Raw genomic sequence first — 21,074 nt, 5'->3', positions numbered from 1 at the left:
GTTTGTCTACCCAGATGTGTGGCACACACCTGTAATCTCAACTACTTAGGGTGCTGAGGCAGGAGGATCACAAGTTCAAGGCCAGTCTGAGCAACTTTATAAGACTCTGTCTTAACATAAAAAATTAGAAAAATAGCATTTAAAAAAAGAATAGTTAGCCCAGCCAGGTGTGGTGGCATGCAGCTATAGTCACTAGTACCTAGGAGGCTGAGACAGGAGGATTACCTAAGCAACCTCTAAAAGTTTGTGGTTTTCCTAGATATCTAATGGTTGTTAAATGTCTGATTTCTCTTGTGATCAGAGAGCATGCCCATGTGTTTGTTGTTTGTTGGGTTTTAGTGGGATTTTTTTTTTTTTTTGGTTTTTTTTGGTTTTTTTTTAATACAGGGTCTTGCTATGTTGTTGAGGCTGGCTTCATATTTGCAATCTCCTGCCTCAGCCTCTCAGATTGCTGGATAACAGGTGTGTACCATCATACTCAGCTGGTTTTTTAAACTTTACATTTGTTCAGACTTGTTTTATGGCCCAGCAGTGTCTGTCTTAGTGGATGTACCATGTGCCCTTTTTTAAAAATGTGAGGTTTTTTTAATTTTGGTTTTGAGTTTTGTTTTTTTTTTGTTTGTTTGTTTTTTTGGTACTGAGGATTGAACCCAGGGACCTTCTCCCATTAAGCTATATTCCCCAGCCCGTTTTAGTTTTTATTTTGAGACAAGGTCTTACCAAAATTTCCCAGACTGGCCTTGAACATGCAATCCTCCTGCCTCAGACTCCTGAGTAGCTGGAATCACAGGCATGACCACTGCACCTGGCTAAGTATGTGAATTCTGCAGCTATCAGGGTCTTTCCTATTAATTTTTCAGTAATGATATAAAGACTTTTTTTTTTTTTTTTTTTTGGACCAGGGAGTGAACACAGGGTGCATAACCACCAAGCCACATCCCTAGCCCTTATATTATTTTTTGAGACAGGATCACACTGTCACCGAGACTGGCCTTGAACAGTGCTCCTCCTGTCTCAGCCTCTGGAGTCTCGGCTTGTAGCTGTGCACCACCATGCTCGGCTTTTTCCTTTTTTTTTTTTTTTCCACTTGATCTGCAAGACTATGACACTGAGCCACATCCTTAGTCCTTCTATTGGCTTTTTAGTTGTTTTTCTTTACATTGTTTTTTTGGTTGTGCTAAGAATTGCAATGTACAGCCTTCGCTTCACAGCCTCCTTAGAATAAGTCTTGTACCAATTCACATCACACATGGAAACACAAGCACATAGATCCAGGCGCCACCCACTCTTCTTAAGCAGAGTGAAACATTCTGTGTGGTGGGGCTGTGCCTGGCTGCCTTTGTTTAAAACCCATCAGTCAGGGTTGTGAGTTTTTGCTTTAAGCCATTACATGTATTTTACACATTCTAAGAGAAAATAGTCAAGCACAGTGGTGCATGCCTGTAATCTCAGTGGCTTGGGAGACTGAGACACGAGGATTGTGAGTTCAAAGCCAGCCTGAGCAACTTTGTGAAGCCCTAAGCAACTCAGCAAGACCCTGCAAATATAAAAATGGGGGCTGTAGTTGTGGCTCAGTGGCAGAGCACTTACCTGGCATGAGTGAGACCCTGGGTTCAATCCTCAGCACTGCATATAAATAAATAAAGGATCCACTGGCAACTAAAAAAAAAATTTTTTAAATAAATATATGTATATAAAAGGGCTGGGAATGTGGCTCAGTAGTTAAGCAACCCTGGGTTTAATTCCAGAGAAAAGAAAAGGTGATTTTTATATCTCCGTATATTTTCCATTTCATTTGAAAACTGAGTCTATCTGGTCTTATTTCCTCTCAGCTAGAAGACTTTAGAATTCTTTATAGTGCAGGTCTGCTGGTGATGGTGTTCTTTTATCTGAAAAGGTCTTCATCTGGTCTTGTTCATGTGTCAGCAGCCATATCTGAGCTGTGGTGGGCCCTCCATGGTGGGGATCTGATAGACTGGGCAGCCAGCCCTATAGGCAGCTAAGTGGGTCCAGCTGCTGCTTAGGTGGGTGTGCCTTGGAGCTGCTTAGGAAGGAGCCAGAGAAGAGTGTTTCTTGAGGAGGAAACAAAGACAGCAAGCAGAGGATAACAGGATGTCCTTGGAGGATCACCTGCAGCAAGGAAAGGTGCCACGATGACTAACTCCACTGAGCACATACCTTAGTACATCTAATGCTCACAACACCTTTGTGAGGTCAGTGTGGTTGCCTCCTCATATCAAGCAGTGGGTAAGGCCCAGAAAAACTGGGGTGCTTTACCCAGGTTCAAGCCAGAAGTTGTACCCAGCTGTGGCCTACTTAGCCACATCTAGAACTACCTACAAGAATTAGGGCTGGGTCTTTAAGGCAGTTCTGACCAGGGATGAACCACTCTTTTTTTTTTCCCAGGTGTACAAAAGAGCCAAGGCACTGGACCAGTCTGACAACGACATGTCTGCCGTGTACCGGGCCTACATACACTAAGCCGTTGGCACCTACCCCTCCCGTCTTCCCGGTGGCCCCTATTCCTGATGTGGGGCCAGGGTCCCAGGACGTGGCTCTGGACCAGTCCACCTGTCTCCATTTCCTTTTATACAGACTTTGAGACTTGCCGTCAGCACAGCACACAGCAGCACCCTCCCCTGAGGCTCTGGGGAGGGAGGGGTGTCAGCAGGGTTGGCTCGTGAGGAAGCTATTGTGCTGCACACGGGCCCCCGGACTAGGTGGCCATGTGTTCTCACACGTGTGCTCACGTACGTACACACACACACACACACACACACACACACACACGCGCACACGCGTGCACACACTGGCTCTCGCCCCAGGATAGAAACTGCCCAGAAACTGCTGCCTGGCTTTTTTCTTCTCCAAGCTTGTCTTATCTCAGACCCTTTCCAGTTGAGGAACTAGAATCAGCAGTGAGAGTTGGAAGCCTTCCTGCAACTTCCCCAGAACAGAGGCTTGCGTGTCCGTGTCCTCCGCTGGACCCCTGCAGGAAGAGGCTCTGGGCCAAAATGAACCAACAGAGAGACTCCTGATGGAGGCTCCATGGGCCCTCCAGCCGCAGGTGACCAGTTGAGGATTTTCACGCCTAAGCTATCAGCACGCAGCCAACTCTCTGTCAACGCCTTTGTGAACTGAGACTGACAGTCCTACACAGCCAGCTCTGGCTCGGCAAGAAGAGCAGCAAGAGACCAGCCTGTAGGTGAGCACAGCTGCCGGGCTCCCCTTACTGCTGCTGCTCAGCACCCGCCACAGATGCCACCGTTGCTGTTGAGCCTGGACCAGCCCAAGGTCCTTGCCTCCCTGCAGTGGGAGCTTGTTCCTTACCAGGCTGTTGTGGTGTGTGGATTTGCATTCCAGCCCTTGGGAAGGGGTCCTGAGGGCACCAGTGAGCAGTGAAGAGGAGGGGTGGCTCCTTCCTGTTTCCGTTATGCCAGTCTCTTCTCCTGGCTCTGCAGAGCCACTCTGAACCGGCCCACCTGCCCCAGCCTGCCCTGCGCAGTCCCTGCATGCCCCACCTCTCCAGAGGCATTCTCCTTCCTCCCCTTTTCCTCCCACAGAGGTCCCACAGAGGTCTGTCTGTCCCGTCTTTTGGCCCAGACCCAGCCTGACCAACAATGAGCATTTTTCTTGGGCTCAGCTCTTGATAGGGAACGGGTATCTTCGTTCCAGCCAGCATCATGGTCTTTGGTGCTTCCTGGGCCTGGGGTCTGTCAGGAGGGGAGAGAAGTGGGCCTAATCTAGCCTGGATTAGTTGATCCTCAGGTGGAGCTGGGATATCCTCGAGGCCCTGACATTTCTCCTTGGATAGGGGACCAGAAGGGCTTGAATGTTGCCTGAGAACAAGGAGAAGTCACCAAAGGATGTCAGCTTTTTCTCCCTCTCATGGTTTGGGTTTTCCAAAGTCACAGTTTGCCCAAGGTCAACATTTGTAGTGAAGCATATGTAGCTATATATACAAGGTGTCCACACTGGTGTGGGGTCCCTCCCCCTCAACCTTGGCCCTTTTCCACTGTTTCAAATGGAGGACACAGGTGGGGGCCAGAGAAGGTGCCCTGTGGTTCCGCACAGTTGTTCACTTCACACTGGGATTTTGAACTCGTTCGTTGAACACAGCCTGTCCTAGTCCTGGAGGACACAGAGGGTGGGGTAGGGAAGATGCTGTAATGAAACCGGTTAGTCAATGTTGTCTTAATATTGTTGACAATTCTGTAAAGTTCCTTTTTATGAGTATTTCTGTTTAAGCTATTTCACCTTTGTTTTGAAATCCTTCCCTTTTAAGGAGAAAATGTGACACTTGTGAAAAGCTTGTAAGAAAGCCCTCCTTCCCTTTTTCCTTTAAGCCTCCTTTAAATGACAAATCTAGGTGATTAAGGTTGTGAATTTTTATTTTTGCTTTGTTTTTAATGAATATGTCTTTCAGAATAGGATTGTGTGATAATGTTTAAATGGCAAAAACATGATTTTGTGCAATTAACAAAGCTACTGCAAGAAAAATAAAACATTTCTTGGTAACAGCTGTGCTCCGCGAGCCCGCAGCGCTTGGGTTGGGGACCTGCGGAGTAGGGACAGGGCTAACGGGTGGCTCCTCGCCCGCGAAGGCGGCGCACAGCGGACCAATAGCGAGGCCGAGCGCGGACCGGCCGCCCCGGCGACCAATCGCTGGGCGAAGGTGGGGCGGTGCCGGCGGCCACTCTGCCCCAGCCGGAGTGCGGCGGTCAGCGCGGCGTCCGCAGCAGGACGCGGCCAGCTAGCTCAGCCCAGACCCCTACCCCGACCCGGCGGCCGCCAGCTTCGTTTCTGGGCGTCCGCCGGTCACGTGAGCCGGGCCAGGAGTCGCAGGCCAATCGCGGGGCGGGGGCGGGGCCGGGGCCCGCTCCGCCAATCGGCGCCGAGGGGCGGGGCGGGCGCGGCTCACGGACGGACGGCGGACCGCTGCGACCGGCGATGGCGACCGCGATGGCAGCGACGGCAGCGGAGCGGGCGGTGCTGGTGAGGCGCTCGGGCGGCCGGCGGCGGGCGGCGGGCCGGGCTGGGTGGTGACCCCGCGCTGTCCCCGCAGGAGGAGGAGTTCCGCTGGCTGCTGCACGCCGAGGTGCACGCCGTGCTGAGGCAGCTGCAGGACATCCTCAAGGTAACGCACGCGCCCGCCCATCCACCTGCGGCCCTGCGCGCCGGACCCCGCCACGCTGGCCGGCCGCCACTTCCCCTGGGCTCCTGTCCCGGGTAGTGCTGTAGGTGTTCGCAGGGCGCAACGGTACTCGGACAAGGCCCCCGCTTCAATGAACTTGGGGTCTAATCGGGCACACAAGCGAATCCGCCGCTGATTACGCAAGCAGCCAAGTGCAGAGGGACCAGCAAGCGCCTGGAGTTATCCCCGGGGCTTGGGCGAAGAAGGCAGAGATATTTAAGCTGAGAGCTGAGGATCCGAACCTCTTCCTGCAGTGTGATCTCAGCCAAATAACTCAGTCTCTCTGAGCCTCTCTCTCCTTATCTGCCAAAGGAGATCACAGTGCAGGCTTCGCAGGGCTGTCGTGAAGATAAATAATCCATTTATCTCACAAAAGTGCCCAGCGCAGTGCCTGGTATAGCCCAGAACTGCGGATTAACTACTGTCTTGTTCCCTCTCTGCTCCCTACACCCCAGCACTTCAGCGTCACTGGGAGAATATCCTCTGTCCTGTATTCCCTGTGGAGGCCACACAGTAGGTGCTCAAGGACTGTGCGTTGAGCAAGTCTGGGCTTCAGTGGGACCCGAGGCTCAGGCTGTGTTCAGAAAGGGGCCTTGTAGCCTTGGGTAGGGCCATCCTACCCCAGCTAAGCCCCAGGCTCCAGGTCAAGCCAGCCAAGCCAGCCTAGCCAGCCTACCCAGCCACAAGATCACTTCCCTCTCTCAACTGACCTGGGGTCTGGATGCACTCTGAAGGAGCACTGGCTGGACTTGGGTGAACTTCACCCACCTGCTCTCTGTCCCCTGCAGGAGGCCTCTCTCCGCTTCACTCTTCCTGGCTCGGGCACTGAGGGGCCTGCCAAGCAGGAGAACTTCATCCTGGGCAGCTGTGGGTGAGCTGGACTGTGCAGACACCTGGAGGAGGGGCTCTTTAGTTGGGTGGACTCCTGGGGTACCCGGGGCAAGGAGGCCTGGTCATGGCTCTGTCCTGCAAACCAATCTGGGTGTGCAGTGCACAGTATGACAGCCAGGGTTCATGCTGAACAGTGGGCAGCCCACTGGGAGGGTTTGACAGCAGGAGGTGACAGTGGGAGGCTCCCTTCTGACCCCCCATGTGTTGTAGCACAGACCAGGTGAAGGGTGTGCTGACTCTGCAAGGAGATGCCCTCAGCCAGGCGGTGAGTTCCTGGCGCCCTCTCCCCTCCCATCCTGCCTGATTTCTTCAGTTGTCCACCAGCCACCTGTGACTCTGGGCAGGACTCTTGGCCTCTTTGGGCCTGGGTGTACTTGTTTGTAAATGACAGTACCCCCTGGACCTCCTCCTGGGATTGGCATGTGGATTCAGAGGAAAGGGCACTGCTTTGCCCCCAGCCCTGCCTGGCGTATGGATCCCGTGAAATGTGAGCCTTGGCAGGATTAGGCTGGCCCTGGATCAAAGGTGAATCAGCCAAACATCTGCGCCCCAGTCTGCCCCACCCTGAACCAGGCCTTTGTGGCTTCAGTCTGTTGGCCTTGACAGAGGCTCCCCATTGCCCACTGTTACACAAAGGTCACCTTCCCCCTTCCCCTACTGCTCTTCCCCTTCCTCAGCCTCTTTTCCCTGTTGGTTCTCTGCAACTCCTCCTGGGCCTGAGTTCCAGTTTTCTGACCTCTCTGTTCAGCCCCCATGGCGAAGGTGTCTGGAGGACCTTTGCCCTGTGGGGCCTGAATCACCAGCATCCCCATTCCTGCCCCTGGCCCAGGGGCTCAGGGTGGCCCTTTACCCTGCTTATCCCACTCTTGCCCATCAGGACGTGAACCTGAAGATGCCCCGGAACAATCAGCTGCTGCATTTGGCCTTCAGAGAGGACAAGCAGTGGAAGCTGCAGCAGGTGACCCAGCCCCTCCCTGGCTGGGCACAGGCCACAGGGGCAGGCAGGGGCAGGCCCACACGTTGGGCCTCCCTGGGGCTGGCCATGGGGATCTGTGGCCACAACAGGCCTGGGAGGGAGTTGTCTAACAGCAAAGCCAAGCAGGACTGGGCAGTGCTTGGGGCCCCAGGACCTGCTCCACATGGGGAGAAGGAACCTGTCCTGCCTGTGGGCCCTCTGGCCCAGCGGGGACAGCGGATCATGCCCCTGAAGTAGTCACTCCCTCCTCTGCCTGAGGCTCCAGGAACTTCTTGTGACTCTGAGACCAGGTTCAGGCTTCCTACCAGGTCCTAGACCATGGGCTCAGCCTCTTTCCTTTCCCCTTTCTGAGGCTAGGCTGTACCTCAGGGCTTTTGCCTGTGTGTGTGTCCCCTGCCCGGGCCCTTTGCCTTGACCTTGCCCGTCATGTGTGCCTCAGCCCAGGAGCTGCCTCACTAGGGGCCTCCTCTGCCGCCCTCCTCAGAGTTCCTCCTCGCTGTGCTTGCTTCCTCCTGGGAGTCTCCCAGGCATGTTCTCTTTTGGATTCCTCGTAATGTCTGCGCTGCAGAAGGCGAGCTGCATGAGGGTAGCAGCCTGGCCTTGCCCTCGAGGACTCAGAGATAACAGCGTGAGGGCAGAGCAACGCCCTCTCCTGGGAGTCAGGCCCCTGCTGTGTGCCAGCCCTGCCAGTCCCAGAGACACGGCTGCTCTGAAGCCGAATCAGCCCAGCCCCATGACCTCTCAGGGATGCTCTTTTCAGATCCAGGATGCCAGGAACCACGTGAGCCAAGCCATTTACCTCCTTGCCAACCGGGATGAGAACTACCAGTTCAAGACAGGGGCTGAAGTCCTCAAGGTGAGCTGCCCTGACCTAGCCAGGCTCCTGGAGAGCACTGGCCCCAGGACTCTCAGGGAGCCCTGTGCCCAAGGACCTAGGCCCACATCCTCAGGTGTAGCCGAAGACTGACTCTTCCCCTCTCAGTGTTCACTTACAGCATAGTGGGTCGCAGTGTGGGACCCAGAGTCCTTAGTTAATGACAAAGCAAGGTCAAGAGATTTGCTTGTGGGAAGGGCCAACTCAGATGCTTTAGCTCTGCCCCTGACTTGCTGTATGTCCTTGGATAGTTCACCACCCTCTCTGAACCTCCATGGCCAACAGGCTACATGAACATCAAAAGAAATGGAAGGTGGGACTCTTGACCTGGCCAGGACTTTGCTCCCTGTTAAGGGAAGAAAGGACTCAGTGCTTCCTTTGTTTCCTCACCTGTGAAAACTCAGGATTTCAACTCAGCCTCCTCCAGGAAGCCCTCCCTGGCTTCTTGCATTCAAGCTGAGTTAGCACCTCCTCTTAGCAACTTCGTTGCCTACACCCCGCCCATAATGGGACCTACCTCCTGTGGGCTAATGCCCAAGATCCTCACACAACTGAATTCTCCTGAATGGTGGCCATCCATGCAGGGTCCTGCCCCCAACCCTGCTGGACAACTTGGCTCCAGTCCTGGGAACTGGACCACCTAGGAGGAATGGGCTACTGCTGTGGCTCCCTGGTGCTGTCAGGGAGTCGGGGACCAGACCAGTGGCCCTCACAGCAGCTGTGGCCGCCCTCCCCAGCTCATGGATGCTGTGATGCTGCAGCTGACCCGAGCTCGCAACCGGCTCACCACCCCCGCCACCCTCACCCTGCCTGAGATCGCCGCCAGCGGCCTCACGGTTAGTGCCTGGGGCATCCCCTGCTCTAGGAGAGGGGATCCCCACAGACAGGCCCAACTTGCCCCCTGGGAGGGAGGCAAGTGCCAACCCCAAATTGCAGTGGGTCAGAATTGTGTGTCTGCAGCTTATGGGAAGTCAGTCCTCGACCTCCGTCCTGTGCAGCCCAGACGCGTCAGCCCTGCCCTGGGCCAGTGGCTTCCAAACCTGACAGTACAGGAGGACCCAGGGCACCTGGGGAGTCTGCAAACCCTGGTCCCCAGGAGGAGGCTTGGGCTGGGCACCTGGGTGCCTGTCAGGCTACAGAGATACTCACCCCACTGGGGTGAGGTGAGAGGCTGGTGGGAGGGCTGACCCGCCTGCCTCCTCCAGAGGATGTTCGCCCCCAGCCTGCCGTCCGACCTGCTGGTCAACGTCTACGTCAACCTCAACAAGCTCTGCCTCACGGTGTACCAGCTGCACGCCCTGCAGCCCAGCTCCACCAAGGTGAGCAGACCCACCCGCGCCAGAACACCAGCCCCGCCTCGCCTGGGCCCTGACAGGCCTGATGTTTCTGCCTAGAACTTCCGCCCTGCTGGAGGCTCCGTGCTCCACAGCCCCGGGGCCATGTTGTAAGTACCTGGGAGAGGGGTCCGAGTACCTTCTGGAGCCCCCCGCGGGGCAGCCCGCGGCTCAGGGACTGCCCCTCCTCCCCCAGCGAGTGGGGCGCCCAACGCCTGGAGGTGAGCCACGTGCACAAGGTGGAGTGCGTGGTGCCCTGGCTCAACGACGCCCTGGTCTACTTCACTGTCTCCCTGCAGCTCTGCCAGCAGCTCAAGGACAAGGTGCGCGGGCTGGGGGGCAGAGGAGCGGGCACGGGAGAGAGCGCCCCAGGGCCACTGTTCTCACACACCAGGCCGCAGGGAACACCCAGTGCAGTGCCCTGGGCGACCTTGACTCACCTGGTGGTGGAGGGTGCAGGGGTGCTGGAGCGGAGGGGAACCCCAGCACCCCTCGACCACACTGCTCCCTCAGCAGATCTCCGTGTTCTCCAGCTACTGGAGCTACAGACCCTTCTGAGCAGGGCGCCCAGGAGCCTGTCCCAAGAGCGGCCCTCCCCACAACTCACTCCTCCCGTGGTACCCGCCTGATCCGGGCACCCTGGACATTCCCCCACACCCCGCATTTGCACACTGGGAAGGACGCTGGCAGTGGGGCTGGGAAGGTGGCCTGGGGTGTCTGCACCCCAGGCCCAGGGCTGCAGCTGCCTCTGAGACGATGAGAGGCAGCCCAGCCCGTTTGGCAGAGGGTGGCAGGAAGGAAGAAGGCCAGCAGGCAGAAGCTGCCCCCTGAATGCACTCTCTAGTGCCCTGACGTCGCTCTGCAACCCCGCTGGTGGCCTCCGAGAAATAAAGGTCATCAGACTTTACCTGGAGTCCTGTCTCTTGAGTGGCGCCAGCTGGGGTCCCTGCAAATGGGGTCAGTGGTTCCCACCCCACTTGCCACACCCATCTGGGGACAGATGGTCCATCCCCTGGTCATCCATGGGCCAAGTGGAAAGGTGATGAGCTCTGTTTGGGAGCTGAGGCCCCACATCTGAGGCCATGAGCTGGGTGATCTGGAGGGACGCTCGGACATCCCAGCAGCAGGGCGCGGAACACACAGCAAGACGCACACTCTGAGCAAACATAAGCTTTGTTACCATTGCCAGCCGGACACAGGCCAGGGGAGAGGCGTTAAGGTTCCAGGGCCAAGTTATCCACTCCCTGAGGTCTCTCCTGTAAGGCAGAGCGAGGTGCTGTGGGCGCCGCCCGGTTCCCAGCTGGCCCTTCCTGGCCCCTGCCAGCCCCTGCACAGCCCTGGTGCAGGCGCAGATCCAGGCTGCACATGGGCTCCCCTTCCTGGACTCTCCTGGGCTCACCTTCCGAGGCCTGGGGGAGGCACAGCAGCAGTGGCAGCAGCAGTGGGCAGTGACCAGCAGCAGCAGGAACAGCACGGTGCCTGGGGGCAAGATGGGCGTCCAGATGTGGGCCCTGGGCTGGCCCTGCGGGGGGTAAGGGGCCCAGGGGCATTGGCCACACTCACCCACAAAGATGAGGAAGACCACAAAGGCAGCGGTGTCCCACTCGGACTGGAACAGGCGGTGGCTCTTCAGTCTCCCCAGCACTTTCTGGGCCGTGACCTCCAGCTCCTGCCTCAGCTCCTCCACGGACAGACCCATCTCAGCAGGAACCACCTGTTCCAGCCCCCAGAGGGTGATCTTCACACCCTGGGCCAGCGCAGGCCTCACATGGCCCAGCGCCCGTCCTGCCCTGCCCCAGGGCCAGGGCCACAGCCCAGCTCTCACCACCTCTCCCTCAGCTGCCCTGCCACAGGCCCTCGAGTCTCACCCCTCCTCTGGCCCCGTCCAGACCCCGGCCCAGACAGCACCCCTGCAGCTGCATCACCCTCCCTCTCCCCCGAGGGCTGCCCCCGGGTACCACCTGCCTCCAGGAAGCTCTGCTCCCTAGCCTGGCAGATCCCGGGTCTTCAGAGCACAGACTGCTTCCTGCTTCCGGATCCACACCACCTGCAACCTTGGCAACCAGCCCCGCCCTCCTAGGGCCAGACAGGGCAGCCAGAGCCCTGGGGAGAGGGGCCCAGGCCCCAGCTGGCCTCGGTGCTGCAGGGACGTGGAGCCTGCCGGCTCCCTCCTTTCACAAGATGATCTTTTTACCTTTCCTCATTGTACCAGACAAGCAGCCGGGAACAGGTGGGCACTCAGTGGCCTTTGACATGGCGGGTAGAAAAGGACAGAGAGCCAGAGGAAGAAGAGAGCACAGGCAGAGGAAGGAGGTCAGGAGTTTGACCAGGGTCCACTCCCTTCCCTGGGCAACTGGTTCCATGTGGCCAGCCTCACACTACACTCTTCACCTGTAAAAGTAACCTCTGCAAGGAAGTGGTTGCTATCTCAGGTGAGGGCTTTCCCTGGGGCCTGGTGCCCTGACATTGACACCTGTGACCCTCCACAGCAGCGGCAGCTCTTCCTCCTCCCTTCTTCCGTTGACCACTGGGGGCCAGAGACTGCTCAGCCTAGAGGCAGGGCTATGAACTAGGTGGACACAGTGTCTTGTTAAGCCGGGTACAGTAGTGCAAATCTGTAACTCTGAGGCTTGGGAGACGGAAGCAGGATGATCACAAGGTCAAGACCATTCCCAGCAACTTAGGGGGACCGCTAGCACAAAAAGACCGGGCGGGACGCAAACCTCACGAGTCATCTCAGCTGTTTATTCAGGAGTGAAGTTTCACACGGGAACCGGGGAAGGAGGGATGAAATGGTGCCAGTGGACCCACTTTCCTGGTGGAAAATGAGCCCCTAAACAAAGAAAGGGACTAGGTTTATACAGGTTATTTTGAGGGGTGGTCTAGTGAGCCTATCAGTTTGGGCACTCAGGAAACAGGTTCTTGAGAATTTAAAAATCTGTTTTTACTGGGCAATATTTTTACTTGGGGGCTGGGATATAGCTCAGTTGGTAGAGTGTTTGCCTCACAAGTACAAGGCCCTGGGTTCAATCCCCAGCACCCCTCCAAAAAAAAAAAAAAATATATATATATATTTATATATATATATATAAATACATATATATTTATATATATTATATAATATAAATATAATATATATATAATATTGAAAGAATGGACATTTTTTTAAGCTGTCTGTTTTATCTCAACTCCCTAAGGTTTCCCTCCCAGTAATGGGAACAAAGCCCTTAAAGCTGTTCTCTGTTCCCAAACAGAGAGTAAAAGAGTAAATTGAGCCTGATAGCCAGATAGTGCTCAAACAGTAGGATTACCAGAAACTATTGACCAGAATCTACAGCCTGTTGTAAAACATTGTGAAACATGTTGTCAGCAAACCCAGACCCCCTTTGAAATTTCCTTTGTTCCCCCTTTTCCCCCTTTCATGTGTGACCCCTCCCGATGTGTGGTTTCTGCCTTTATAAACCTACAAGATTTTCTGCTAGGGACTCGACTCCTCGAGTTGGGTCCCAGCGCGCTGGAATAAACACCTCTTGCGGTTTGCATCAAGTGACGCCTCCTGCGGTTGATTGGGGTTGCCATCCATCCATGGGACAGAGTTGGGGTTTCCTTTTTGGGGGGCCTTACATTTGGGGGCTCGTCCGGGATAAGATGGCCCCCCCTCATCCGCGGAGTCGACCTTGGAGGTAAGAAGGGGTACCCCGAAGTTGTCTGTCTTTGTCTTGTGTTTTGTTAGTTGGTCTGGTTCTGTGAGCGCGCTTTCGGTTTCGGTGGCAGCCGTTCAGTGACTCGTGAGAGTGGCTGAACAGTGGCCGGCAGACGTGCCTGGGGGGCCACAGGTTGCAGCCCTGGGGGACGCCCTAAGGGTGGAAGGAGAGCCAGGGACGCCTGGTAGTCTCCGTCGGTAAGGGCGCTGATGGGGTTCAATTGGTGGATCAGAGATTGGCGCCCGTCTGTATCTGGTTCTGGTTCTGTTGTGTGTTTGTGGCGGAGGTGGAGGAAGGGTTGGAACAACTGGGGGGTTCTCGGCCCGGGCTACTCTCGGGTGGACCCCAAAGGTTCCTTCTCTGGACTCCCGCTCCGAACAGCCCTGAAGGGTAACTTAGCAAAGTAGCTTCAGTCTCAAAAGTAATGAAAAATAAGGTCTCATAATTTTAACATCCAACCTGTCTGGATGAGATGGCTAAAATGCCTTAGACACAGAGTTTCTGTTAAAACCTGTTAGATCCTTCCAGATCTCAGTCAAGGCTTACATTGAAATATAAATAAAAGAAGCCTAAAGGCTCAGTAGGAGACCGGTCTCAAACCCAGGGAAAGAAAAGGTAAAAAGAGTCTTTAAAACTCCAGCAAAGTAAATGCTATATTTTTAATTATATGTTTTTTTGAGCTCATGATTTTTTGATCAGTTCTATTTTTTATTCAACTAGAGTTTTTGAACATCTGTTACACTGCAATGGAGATTCACCTATAAAGTTACAAGGGCTTGATTTTGTGTTATTTGTATGTTGTGCTGTCTGATGTCATGTTTTGTCTGTATCAAAACTGAGCGCTCCTAAAATTAAAATTTAAAAATGGATCCAAATACTTTTAATTCACGTGATTTAAAAAAGGTTCAAATTGGGTAAACTAATAAGAGTAAAATGTCTTTGAAAATAACTTGCAAGTCTCTAGGTGGTCAAGCTAATAAAATATTGATGTTAATAAAATGTCTAATATCAATTGTTTCTAGGACTTTTCTTCAACAGGGAAGAGACAGCAAATACTGTTCAGGACACTTGTCTGATATCTTGGTTTTTTTTACAGAATAAGTGAATTAGAGTTAACATGTATGGGATTACTCTAATGTGTTTGTAGAGACATCTGATTAATTTACAAAGTTAAAATGCTAATTGTTAAATAACATCGAGTACTTTTAACTCCTTAAATTCCATGGGGTATCATACTTAAACATTATTGGTGTTTTCATAGGTTGGTAAATAAAAGGGTTTAAACTTGCTTTGTGTCATCACTAAACTAAAAACAAGGTTACTAAGAGTTATGTCCTAACAAGTGCAATTCTATATACAAAGGGTCCCAAAAGTTTCAACTGTGTTTCAATTAGAGTACTATAAACAACAGAATATTTAATCTTATTAAAATAGAGTAATTTATCTAAATTCAGAAATTTCATAAGAGTTGTTTCAGAATGTGAACAAAAAGGGGACAACGAATAGGAAAGAGAAAATAAAAGGTTCTGGGTATGGAAATATATTTAGTAAAAGGAAAAAGGAAATGTTTCTGGGTAAGAAAGTGCTTGTGTGATGAAATACATGAGGGTCTAAGTAAGTGCTAAGAAAGTCTGTGTAAGTAAAGGGCAAGTTTCAACAAGTTTGTGTGTAACTAAGTTGGTTATATGTATGTGAGACAGCTAAAACTATTGAAGGTTTTTCCTAAGGTGAAATACTAACGTTCTGATATAAACCAAAGTTTAATCTATATGGTAGAATGACATGGTAAAATGACAAGGATTTGAAACACTAATTTACTCTTAATTTTGTGTCTATTAAGTTTATTCTTTAGAACAATTAGTCTTAAAAATTGGGGTGTATACAATTATGGTTAAATAACTATTATAGAGTATTGTACTTTGTTACAGAGTATACATTTCTCTTTAAAAACTCAATTTGGTAAGATAAAAGTGTCAAGGTATTTGTGAAATGGTCACTAGTTGTATATTAAATGTGTTCATATTTTTCAGGACCACAAGTTTTTAAAGCAAGGAATTTATTAAACTCTGCTATCCTCCAGATTAAACTTGTCTGTAATGGTAATCTTAAACTTATAAAGAGTAAATTTTATTGGGGATTTATTTCTATCATTTAATGTTCTATTATAGGACCTGATATCAATAGGGTATGTGTAAAATTTGTTACTTTTTACACTGAGATAAAGAATTTCAAATGTAAATGTATTTCTAAACATTAGAGTCTGATTTGTTTAAAGGTTAATATTGTGAAACATGAAAGAAACATGAAAACATTTTGCCATTTAATCACAAAAGGAAAGTTAAAAGCTCTCTCAGTGCAGGCCATTTAGCTCATGTCGTAGAGTTCCTGACTCTCAAGCGGGAGGCCTGGGTTTGAGTCCCAGCACTCTCAGATTGTGGAAATAACAAAAGCTCTCTCAGCCTTTCTTTGATTCATGTTTTAGATACTATGTTAAATTGTGTTAATTATAAAGTTTATATAAACTCAGGAAACAGTATATGTAAACTACTTAATGGTATTTAAGGAAAAGAAGCAAAGATCAACATCAGAATTAGAACACTTAAGATCTGTAAAGAGCCCTGCCTTACCTGAGATAAGGCTCTGCCTCCCATCTCACTGCATGTTAGAGTGACTCCAAAATAAGCCAGACTTCAGCTTATTTAAAGTTATAGTCAAAAGATTGGTTCTTGTTGTAAAAGTACTGTGATCTCAAATAGGGGATAAAATGTAGTTCTCAATCAAAATTCAAGATAGCTATTATACAAGCTGAATATATTTTTACTCTTGCTAATTTCATTTTGTAAAACTGTTACCTGTTAATGTTTTGCAGAAGTAGCTGCTCCAAGAACAAACAACCTAGGTAACTTGTGATAATAAGCCATCACCTATAGAATAGATAGTGGTAACTTCCAGTACTAATGCAGACTCCAGTTAGATAAAAGGGTAAATAACTGTAAAGTTATGGACATTAAAGTTAAAGCCCATTACTCTTAATTTATGACTGGTGAGACTGGCTTGCTGGATAATTAAGATCAAACTTAGAAATTGGAGTTAAATACAGAGGTCAAGAAAAGTCCATATTTGGGTCTTGCCCTCAACGTTAGCCTGAACCCAGGGAATAAGAGAACTTCTCTAAGGAGCGTTGCAACTCTGGGTCACACAACCTCCTGATCAAGGAGATTGTTGAGACTAGAGGATGAAAAATTATCCAGTGCATCTGCTGCAGAGGAGGGTCATGGAAAAGGGGAAACATCCCTTGATGTTTCTAAAGGAAGTCACCTCATCAAGAGACCCTGCCTAACCAAAGTCACTGGTGGAGCTAAGGAGCCGCTCTTAAGTTCTGTATGAGTGACCCCTGTGGGAACTCAGCTGACTCTTTAACAAGACAGAAACCAGGTCAATTTGACCAGCTTGATCTTAGATACCCAGCAAAACAGTTAAAACCAAAATATAGCCATTCTTGGGCATTTAAAGGAAATAATAATTAAATGTAACTTAAGATGTACACTTGTATTAGCCCACTAGAATAAAGGCTGGAAGCTACAAATGAAAGAAAGATTCTTCAGCAAATGTGCCTGATAACTATCAAGAGAAACTGCCAGAGTCAGAAGTTTTTAGTCAGTTTAAGACCTTCCTAAGCTACACAGGTAGACTTAATCTATGTTTGCCAGTATGATTATCTATTCCTAAGTAACAGAAGTATAGAGATCTCTAGTAAACACAGGTTATACCAATAAAGGGATATTTTACAAAATCAGATGACATTAAGTAGCTTAACTATATTTTCTGGGGACATCTATGACAATGTTAAAGTCCCCAAATAAAGGCCTTGTTCTCTCCAGCCTTTGCTAGGCCTAGTTATGGGAACAATTTCTCAGTTCTTCCACCTCCTGGTGAGAGATTAACTTCTGCCATTTTCATGATACTCAGTGGCATGTTTCAGATGCTGCAACATTTACTTTGTGCTAATCTCATTTCAGTACTCATGTCTTTTTGTTCTTCTATCATAGAAGCAGCCGCCCCCAGATGACTTTACAAACTGCTCTTCCCCAACTAGGCTTCTTCCTGGGACTCCTTGATTGACCTGATTTTTAGAAAAGGAACTCCAAGCTGCTTGCCCCACGCCACCCACTTCCAGCTCGAAGAAGCTAGAGCGGTCATCGACCTCCTTCCCCAGCAGCATGGAGTTCCTGAGATTAGAGGGGAAAATAAAGCCAGAATTGGGAACAGGTAGTTAGTGTAGAAATAGGGGATCGGGTCAAATCGAGGAAATGGCCATAAAATCATCTGCCTCTGGAAGTTGGAGACTGCCCCTGGAAGAATGGAATGTCAAGGATCTCCGGAGCCCATTGATTACCAAATTTACCTGCCTTTATCAAGGACTGTTTATCAAGGACTGCAAACAAGGGGCTGCTAATTGGTGGCCCGCCCCCTGGGCTCTTGCCTGCCTGAAATCACCTAGTCACCTTCATCAGGGAAAGAGTAAGTGCTGTACAGGTACTAATGCTTAGGCAACAATACCAGTCCCTCCGCCAAGGAAATAGCTTTGGAGAAGAGTATATAGAGACAGAAGTTCCATGATTAGAACTTACCAGAAAAGAAAATGGGGAAATGAAAGAATGGACATTTTTTTAAGCTGTCTGTTTTATCTCAACTCCCTAAGGTTTCCCTCCCAGTAATGGGAACAAAGCCCTTAAAGCTGTTCTCTGTTCCCAAACAGAGAGTAAAAGAGTAAATTGAGCCTGATAGCCAGATAGTGCTCAAACAGTAGGATTACCAGAAACTATTGACCAGAATCTACAGCCTGTTGTAAAACATTGTGAAACATGTTGTCAGCAAACCCAGACCCCCTTTGAAATTTCCTTTGTTCCCCCTTTTCCCCCTTTCATGTGTGACCCCTCCCGATGTGTGGTTTCTGCCTTTATAAACCTACAAGATTTTCTGCTAGGGACTCGACTCCTCGAGTTGGGTCCCAGCGCGCTGGAATAAACACCTCTTGCGGTTTGCATCAAGTGACGCCTCCTGCGGTTGATTGGGGTTGCCATCCATCCATGGGACAGAGTTGGGGTTTCCTTTTTGGGGGGCCTTACAATATAAATATATATATATTATATATATATATATATTTTTTTTTTTTTTACTTGGAGAAGAATGGAGGGTCTGGTGACAGCGTTCAGTGTTGCTCTCCTTCCCTGCGGGGTCCCCTTGTGCCGTCACTGGGAAGGAGGTGTTTGGGAAGGATCAGTGCTTCGGCTCCTTCCCAGGGAAGGCTGGCAGCGTGCGGCTTTCTCTCTCCCTTTCCTCAGGCCTCGCTGTTTGGGTTTTTGTTTTGTTTTGTTTTGTTTTTTCATTTTCCATACGTAATAGAGACCCTGTCTCAAAATCGAAAATTAAAAGGGTTGGGGATGTAGTAACCCTGGGTTCAATCCCTGGTACCAAAAAAAAAAAAAAAAAAAAAAAAAAAAAAAAAACAACCCAAATCACCAATGCGCACACTGGGGCACGTCCCCTAACCCTCTCTGCCAGCTGCCTCATCTGTGAAATGCGCGCATTAGCAGCATCCACCTCCAGAGGTCCTGAGGGTCCACAGCATTTTCAGCATGGGGCACTCTCGGGGGGTGTACACTAAGTGGCCATGTGGGGTCCTGTGCAAGGTGCCACACTGCCGAGGCCATGCGACCCTTGCAGCACCTCCAGAGGTCAGCTGGCCATCTGCAGTGTTTGCTGGGGAGACTCGGACTACACCATCACTGCACAGTCCTTGTCGGTGGCCACTGGGACATTTCCCTCCTGACTTCCAGAATTATGCATCACCCACATGGGTGAGAAGGTCCTGGAGAAAGCGTGTTCTCTGCCCAGAAGCTCATTTCCTAGGGGACATCCCCCAAAGGTGCCCTCTACCACTGTTCCCGCTCAGCCCGCAGGTGACTGGAACCATCTGGTTTCCGCTAGCAAATAACCCTACCCTAACCCGGCAACGCCCTCACTTGCTGGGCTTTGGAGACCGCCCGCCCAGTCCTTCAGGAGCCCTGCTGAAGGGGGACCATGGCCGAGGCAGGCCCAGCCTTGTCCTCCTGCTCCTGCTCTCCACGCCTTGAAAATTAAGCCAGTGGTGTCTGAGCACAAGGAAGTGGAAGCCACGGTGGGGAGTGGACAGAGAGAAGTGTGGAGGCCAGCCCAGGGAGGGCAGGGAGTCCAAGGGAAGAGCCGGACAGTCCTTGCAACAGACCCCTTAGGACCAGCGACGCCCACAAGAGGAACCGCCTCATCTGCCCCTTTACAGAGAGTCCGCCAACGCCTGGGATGCCTGGGACGGGGGACAGCTGAGGGCTTCCAAAGTCAGATGCCAGGAAGCAGCAAAGAAAGAACAGAGTCACTTGAGGGATGGCGGCGGGCAGAGGGCTGTGCTGGAGAGGTCCGGGCGGGTGCGGCTCATGGTGGAGAGTCCATCCCGGGCACCACACTACCTGAGGCCTTCTCCAGGACCAAGCCAGGAAGGTGGAAGCCTTGGCTTCGTCCATGGCAGCCAGCCCGGGCCCTCACCCCTCTTTATGTGTAGACCTGTAAACTTCCTGGCCCTTGACCCCCGCTGGTCCAGAAGCATAGGTGCTTCTCCTGGGGACACCCCTCCTCTCCAAAGCCCCACCGGCTCCTGTGCCGCCCCCCTGCCCATGGCAAAGGTTTCACTCTGCTCGGGACCTTTTCCGCTCGCTATGTACAGTGATGCTGAAGTTGTCGGCACTTGCCCGGGGTCTGGTCCCTCTTCTGCCTAGCATCTGTGATTACTCAACAAACCCTTTGATTTCAGGGCTCCCCTGGTCTCCAGAGGTTGGGAGTCACAGGTGGCCAGGGTTCTCATCTATAAGATGCACATGGAAGTCTAGACACTTCCATGACCCAGAGAGTGGGGGAGAATGCACAAGAGGACTCAGCTGGATTGCTGCCTTCCCGTCCCAGCCCTGCCTCTTCCTCGATTGTGTGACCTCTCTCATCTGTGAATTGGGGGTGGTACCTGCAGTCACTCTGTGGGGTGGCGATCGTTTAACAAGTCAACGTCCCAACGCTCCCAGAACCATGTCAGGAGCAGGGTAAGTGCCTTTTCCTAAGTTGATGTCTTGGTTTTTTAATGATACAATTAAACACGCAACGGTGGCAACTATTGACCAGCCAGGCGGGGTGGCGCACACCTATAATCCCAGTGCCTCAGGAGCCTGAGGCAGGAGGCCCACAAGTTTGAGGCCAGCCTCAGCAACTTAGCAAGGCCCTGAGTAACTTAGGGAGATCCTGTCTCAAAATAAGAAGTGTAAAGGATTGGGAATGTGTCTCCGTGGTGAAGCACCCTGGTTTCCATCCCCAGTTCAAAACAGAAAAGAAAATTCATGGATGCTCGGGTGGGGATTTGGGTGTGCTTCCCCGCGGAGTGGTTAAGGGACATGAATCTGGAAACCAAGTCCAGCTCTGGCATTTGCCAGCTGGTGACCTGGGGACCTCAGCATGCATCTCTCAGAGGAGGTTGTTGTGGGATTTGGCCAGGGTCACTGGTATTGCCGGGTAAAGGACAGAGGATCAGCCACTTTCTTGGCCTCTCCTGCTGCAGGTGGGGGTCACAGGAAGGAGGCCTTGAGTTCAGATTCTGTGCTCAACTGCCACCTCCCCTCCCCCTCCCCACAGGCACCAGGACCTGCCAGTCCCTGGCAGCTCCCACAGGGACTCCGCCAGGTGTCACAGGAAGCTGGTTCTTTCTCTTTGTCCCCATCTGGGGTGGCCACTGCTGGCTCCCCACCTTCTCCCTGAGGCCGTCTTCCTGCCCCGCAGCCCGGGCTTTGGTTGGTCCTCTGTGTCTATATCCTCTCCATTCCTGTGTGTCTCTCCTGCTCCCAGCTCTAACTCTGTGTGTGTCCCCCAAGGGAAAGTGGGGCACCTCCTCCACAGCCCCCTCCCCCAGTTCCCTGCTGGGACTTGAGCCCATGGCCTGCTTCCCCACTTCCCGTGGCCCCTTCCAGGACAGCAGTCCAGCCCAACATCCCCCTGGGTTTGGCGTGCCTGAGCACAGAGCCCCTAG

At 51.6% G+C, this 21,074-nt stretch overlaps 3 protein-coding genes across 9 annotated transcripts in view; 2 read left to right on the top strand and 1 right to left on the bottom strand.

The window, feature by feature from the left end:
* GLYR1 (glyoxylate reductase 1 homolog) overlaps positions 1–4,520 on the top strand; it is a 33,378-nt gene extending 28,858 nt beyond the window's left edge. For all 4 annotated transcript variants that reach the window (XM_079121695.1, XM_079121694.1, XM_079121693.1 and 1 more), the window contains one exon: positions 2,407–4,520. In XM_079121695.1, coding sequence (XP_078977821.1) covers positions 2,407–2,481 — 75 coding nt within the window. In that variant the 3' untranslated portion in view covers positions 2,482–4,520. The remainder of the gene's footprint in view (positions 1–2,406) is intronic.
* A 342-nt stretch (positions 4,521–4,862) lies between these two features.
* Positions 4,863–10,176, top strand: ROGDI (rogdi atypical leucine zipper). 2 transcript variants are annotated; one of them, XR_013760796.1, is made up of 12 exons: positions 4,863–4,995; positions 5,066–5,137; positions 5,983–6,065; positions 6,296–6,350; positions 6,963–7,043; positions 7,822–7,917; positions 8,673–8,771; positions 9,141–9,254; positions 9,330–9,379; positions 9,466–9,592; positions 9,786–9,972; positions 10,012–10,176. XR_013760796.1 is itself a non-coding variant. In XM_079121748.1 (11 exons), the coding sequence occupies exons 1-11, from the start codon at positions 4,951–4,953 to the stop codon at positions 9,825–9,827; spliced, it is 864 nt and encodes a 287-aa protein (XP_078977874.1). In that variant the 5' UTR covers positions 4,863–4,950; the 3' UTR covers positions 9,828–10,176. The 2 variants fall into 2 exon arrangements, 1 of the variants encoding a protein (XP_078977874.1); XM_079121748.1 differs by having other exon boundaries at positions 9,786–10,176.
* A 247-nt stretch (positions 10,177–10,423) lies between these two features.
* SMIM22 (small integral membrane protein 22) lies at positions 10,424–11,353 on the bottom strand. Of its 3 annotated transcripts, none has more exons than XM_079121687.1 (4): positions 11,235–11,353; positions 10,833–10,983; positions 10,669–10,748; positions 10,424–10,525 (listed from the first exon to the last, which is right to left on the bottom strand). In XM_079121687.1, exons 2-4 carry the CDS (start codon positions 10,966–10,968, stop codon positions 10,484–10,486), a joined length of 258 nt encoding a protein of 85 aa, XP_078977813.1. In that variant the 5' UTR covers positions 10,969–10,983; positions 11,235–11,353; the 3' UTR covers positions 10,424–10,483. The 3 variants fall into 3 exon arrangements, with proteins under 3 accessions (XP_078977813.1, XP_078977814.1, XP_078977812.1); XM_079121688.1 differs by having other exon boundaries at positions 11,231–11,344; XM_079121686.1 differs by having other exon boundaries at positions 11,138–11,265.
* Between the last annotated feature and the right edge of the window lie 9,721 nt (positions 11,354–21,074).

Source organism: Sciurus vulgaris, assembly GCF_902686455.1.
Source record: "Sciurus vulgaris genome assembly, chromosome: 18".
In the NCBI taxonomy this organism is placed as follows: Eukaryota; Metazoa; Chordata; class Mammalia; order Rodentia; family Sciuridae; genus Sciurus; species Sciurus vulgaris.
The sequence above is the reverse complement of the archived record's forward strand: the minus strand, read 5'-3'. Positions and strand labels throughout refer to the sequence as shown.

What these genes read in the sequence shown, in the direction of transcription:
- SMIM22 (XM_079121686.1), bottom strand. Translation starts at nt 11,191, where the DNA reads ATGCAGCTGCAGGGGTGCTGTCTGGGCCGGGGTCTGGACGGGGCCAGA. An exon ending in TGGACGGGGCCAGAGGAGGG is followed by an intron (nt 10,984 to 11,137) that starts GTGAGACTCGAG and finishes GGGCTGGAACAG; the next exon opens with GTGGTTCCTGCTGAGATGGG. An exon ending in GGTCTTCCTCATCTTTGTGG is followed by an intron (nt 10,749 to 10,832) that starts GTGAGTGTGGCC and finishes TCTTGCCCCCAG; the next exon opens with GCACCGTGCTGTTCCTGCTG.
- ROGDI (XM_079121748.1), top strand. Translation starts at nt 4,951, where the DNA reads ATGGCGACCGCGATGGCAGCGACGGCAGCGGAGCGGGCGGTGCTG. An exon ending in TCGCCGCCAGCGGCCTCACG is followed by an intron (nt 8,772 to 9,140) that starts GTTAGTGCCTGG and finishes TGCCTCCTCCAG; the next exon opens with AGGATGTTCGCCCCCAGCCT. An exon ending in CACAGCCCCGGGGCCATGTT is followed by an intron (nt 9,380 to 9,465) that starts GTAAGTACCTGG and finishes CTCCTCCCCCAG; the next exon opens with CGAGTGGGGCGCCCAACGCC.